At 44.9% G+C, this 4,488-nt stretch overlaps 1 protein-coding gene across 2 annotated transcripts in view; it reads right to left on the bottom strand.

Annotated features, from left to right (window-relative positions):
- SPAG16 (sperm associated antigen 16) overlaps positions 1-4,488 on the bottom strand; it is a 367,722-nt gene that overhangs the window by 339,018 nt on the left and 24,216 nt on the right. For both annotated transcript variants that reach the window (XM_027890314.1, XM_027890313.1), the window contains exon 9: positions 207-355. In XM_027890314.1, the coding sequence (XP_027746115.1) occupies positions 207-355 (149 nt within the window). The remainder of the gene's footprint in view (positions 1-206; positions 356-4,488) is intronic.

A 4,488-nucleotide genomic window follows, 5' to 3' on the forward strand; every position in this document is an offset into this window, starting at 1 on the left:
TGCTAGCTTCAACTAATCACAGTTCCCATCATTCCTTGAAATATTAATTGCAATAAGAACTCATAATGAAAATAAACTTGTTACCTACCTTTCCTATTCACTAAGCATGGCTTCTTTTAAACACATGGGACAGGCATCTTTCACCACAGCTTAGTACCAGTTCAGGGTGGATTAGATACTGAGCAACAGGAAAGAACACCATGTACCTTCAGATCTCTCTTGCCCATCTTCTTCTCTGCATCTTTGGCTGGATCATCTGAAGAACTTGCAGCAACAATGATTTTTTGCTGCCTGGCTTCCCGAAGAGCTTTCTGGGTGGGACCTTCAAACTCTTTCTTCCTTGTACAATCATGGACTATGAAATAAAAACAACAAAAATATCATCAGGATGCTTTTTATTTACTCTTTTGGAAGATCTCTTTACTTCATATTAGGTAGACATGTGAAAGTCTCAAAGAAAGACCATTTTAAATAAAGAGATATTGAGGTTACTGTGCCAAGACCACATACAGCTCTGCTCTACAAATCATTTTGGGTTGATCTGATTTAGCTTACCCAAAAATGCAGCAATCCTGTAGTAGAGAGAGAGTCACAACGAACTGGGTACATTCTCTCATGTCCCATAGAACCAGGAGAAGTATCAGCTCACTGCATGTCCTATCCAGTATCCATCACCAAGGCATTATTCTGATTTACAGCCCACATCTCCTTTCACTTCCCTGCTCTGTCTCCCAACCCACCTTCCCAACAGGGAATTACTTATGAATCGGTAACTCAAAGACATCCTACACAGGCAACACAGCTGTAAATCAAAGAGGTTGAAAGGAACAGGAGCAACAGTACAGCACACATGTGGACTAGAATACAAGGGATCTGCCTTGAGCTGGCAGAAAGGACACTGCTCTCTGACAGTGCTTGTATTGCCAGCTCACACATGCCCAAATATGGTCCTTTGTGATCCCTGTGTCTTACTGCAATGCTCTGTTAACATACTCCTGGAAAAGCTGCAGCCCAGGGCTTGGACAGGGCACTCTCTGCTGGGCTAAGAACTGGCTGGAGGGCCCAGAGAGTGCTGGTGAACGGGGCTGCAAACAGCTGGGATCCAGTCACCAGTGGTGTCCCCCAGGGATCAGTGCTGGGCCCAGTCCTGTTTAACATCTTTATCGATGATTTAGATGAGGGGATTGATGCCACCATCAGCAAATTTGCAGATGACACTAAGCTGGGGGGGAGTGTTGACCTGCCGGAAGGCAGGAGGGCTGTGCAGAGGGATCTGGATAGACTGGAGAGATGGGCTGACTCCAATGGGATGAAGTTCAACAAGGCCAAGTGCCGGGTCCTGCACTTTGGTCACAACAACCCCCTGCAGCGCTACAGGCTGGGCACAGAGTGGCTGGAGAGCAGCCAGGCAGAAAGGGACCTGGGGGTGCTGATCGACAGGAGGCTGAACATGAGCCAGCAGTGTGCCCAGGGGGCCAAGAAGGCCAATGGCATCCTGGCCTGCATCAAGAACAGTGTGGCCAGCAGGAGCAGGGCAGTGATCCTTCCCCTGTACTCAGCACTGGTGAGGCCACACCTTGAGTATTGTGTTCAGCTCTGGGCCCCTCACTTCAGGAAGGACATTGAGGTGCTGGAGCGGGTCCAGAGAAGAGCAACCAGGCTGGGGAAGGGACCTGAGCACAAGCCCTATGAGGAAGGGCTGAGGGAGCTGGGGTTGTTTAGCCTGAAAAAGAGGAGGCTCAGGGATGACCTCATCACTCTCTGCAACTCCCTGAGAGGAGGTTGTAGCCAGGTGGGGGTCGGTCTCTTCTCCCAGGTAATCAGCAGTAGGACAAGACAGCACGGGCTTAAGCTCTGCCAGGAGAGGTTTAGGTTGGATATTCGAAAAAAGTTCTTTACAGAGAGAGCGATCAGGCATTGGAATGGCCTGCCCAGAGAGGTGGTGGATTCACAGTCCCTGGAGGTTTTTAAGACGAGATTGGATGTGGCACTGAGTGCCATGATCTGGTAATCACAGTGGGGTTGTATCAAGGTTGGACTTGATGATCTCAGAGGTCTCTTCCAACCCAGTTAATTCTATGATTCTATTAAGACCTTGACACCAAAATGCAAACTTGCTGACTTAGAAGGTGGAAAAAAATCTCACTCTCTCCACTCTTGAGGCAAAAAAAGCAGATCAAGCAATCATAAAACCTTCCTGTATACCCAACCTGAGTAAAGCTAGAACTAATGGAAAGAACTGTGCCTGGATTAACGAAACATCTGTATTCTCATTGCTTTGAAAGTTACAGCTACTGTCACACATACCCTGAATAATAACTTTCTCTAAGGAATGGTACACAGCGTAATTGGTTTATATATCAAATACTTCCTACTCACTTAGTAACTGCTACCTACTAACACACTGCTCACAGAGTATTTGGTTTGTTGGTGCTTTTGAAATACACATAAACTAATAGTTATGACAATGAAAGAGCTTTAAAAGTTAATAACTATCACCAAAATAAAAAAGAAAGGACAAGTTCCAAAGAACTGGTGCACTAAGAAGCTTGTGTTTACATGTTTGCTATTCTGGTGGGGTTGTACAGGGAATGGGGACAAACAGGCCCAAGTACTTCAACTGGTGCATTTTAAATTTCTTTGTGCATGACCTTCTAACTGCAATTGCATCAGACCAAGGAAAGGAAAAGCACAGTTAACACGCTCAGCAATGAGTTAATTCAACCATGAGTAAAGAAACTCATTGAGTTCAACTTTTGAATATAATTGGGTAGTAAATAAGCAGCTGTTGTTTTTTAGGAAATACAAGAAGAGTACTGAGCAAGTAGCAGTTTTATAACATGTTTATAGAACCAGCTGTTCCAGCAGCATTCACTTAGGTTCACAAGCAGCCCACAATCAACACTGCTCAATTCCTGCAGGAAAAGGTGGTCTTTTCTCACAGCACCACTTAATACTGTGTTTTGATCCGTAAGTAACGGTGTGAGAGCTCTGTTAATACAATAACTGAAATAAAATACCAGCTCTCTCTTGGGTAATTAGATTCCTCTATGTATGATCTTGCTATCACATCAGGAAGGGCCAGATTTAAAACAAAAAGAGTTTTAAACAAAAATCTTCTTTAAAAAATTCCGAAATTACTTTTTAAGAAGTAATCTGAACTCAAAATACAACTTTTCTTTCAGAGCTGATTTATGAGTGACCATAGGAGAGAGAGAGCCAGTCCATGAGAGGACAAAGTCCTAACCAGAACTGTTAACTAGTTCCTCCCCAACTACTAAATGTTCTTCATATCAACTTGAAACAAGCAAGGCAAGAATTAGGAAATATAACTTAGGTTTCTTTAGGTTTCTTAAAAATTATTACAGTTTTTTTCTTGAAGGCCTTTTGTATAAAACAGCAGCCTGACAATGAGACAGCAAAAAACACCTGATAAATAAATTACATGCTCTGTATTGTGGATTCTCTCCTATCCTCTTCAATTGCTTGAAATGCACCAGGCTGAGAGCTCCGGCGTCAAATGCCTGAGTAATAAAGTCCAGAAGAGTTGACCTAAATTTAACATTAAGTACTGTTAATTTTTTTCTACCTAGCTGCCAGACACAAATTTATAGTGCAAACTCATGGTGAATATTAAGAAGCTCCCCTTTGTTCTTTATTTTGCACTATATGACTCACTCAAAAAAAGCAACTCCAAGCAAAAAAACAAACCCACAGTCACAGAAGGGATTGCATTGGAAGGGACCTTTAAGCCCATCCAGTTCCAACCCCCTGCCATGGGAAGTGACACCTTCCACTAGACCAGGTGGCTCAAAGATCCATCCAACCTGCCCTTTAGCACTTCCAGGGATGGGGCAGCCACAGCTTCTCTGAGCAACCTGTGCCAGGGCCTCCCCACCCTCATAGTAAAGCATTTCTTCCTAACAGCTAATTTAAACCTGCTCTTTCTGTTTGAAGCCATTCCCCCTTGCCCTCGTAAAAAGTCTTTCTCCAGCTTTCTTGGACTGGAGGTGCAGAACCTCCCAATTTAGCAAACCCAAAGCTAAGTCAAGCCACTCCCAGTGCCCTTTAGCCAAAGACAGCACTGCAGGTGTTCCACAGCCAGGCCAGGCTGTGGGACAGACTCAGCATCAGGAGCACTGAAGGGCAATCCCTGCTGCTTGGCAGAGCCACCCTCTCTGCTGCAGGCTCTGCAGTGCAGTGAATGCAGACACCTGGCCAGGACAGGCACCTCACCTTGGCTACTGATCACTCAGCACTCTGGGTGTGCTCTGTCTCCAAACTAGAGCACACCAGGGCAGAAAAGGCAGCCCAGAAGAGTCAGCAGTGACAAAATGCAGCTGTAGGGCTCCTTAACAGCCCAGATCTGCAACTGCAACAGCACCAGTGCCTTCCAAACTAATGAATTCAGAGAAAAATGAAGCAAACACTTCTCCAGTATCCAGACACTGTTTGTTTCTCAAGACTGGATTTCTAGTGTCTGAGGAA

The sequence above is a fragment of the Empidonax traillii genome, unplaced genomic scaffold (assembly GCF_003031625.1).
Source record: "Empidonax traillii isolate 1590-97213 ecotype Southwest subspecies unplaced genomic scaffold, ASM303162v1 scaffold284:size1552100, whole genome shotgun sequence".
Classification (NCBI taxonomy): Eukaryota; Metazoa; Chordata; class Aves; order Passeriformes; family Tyrannidae; genus Empidonax; species Empidonax traillii.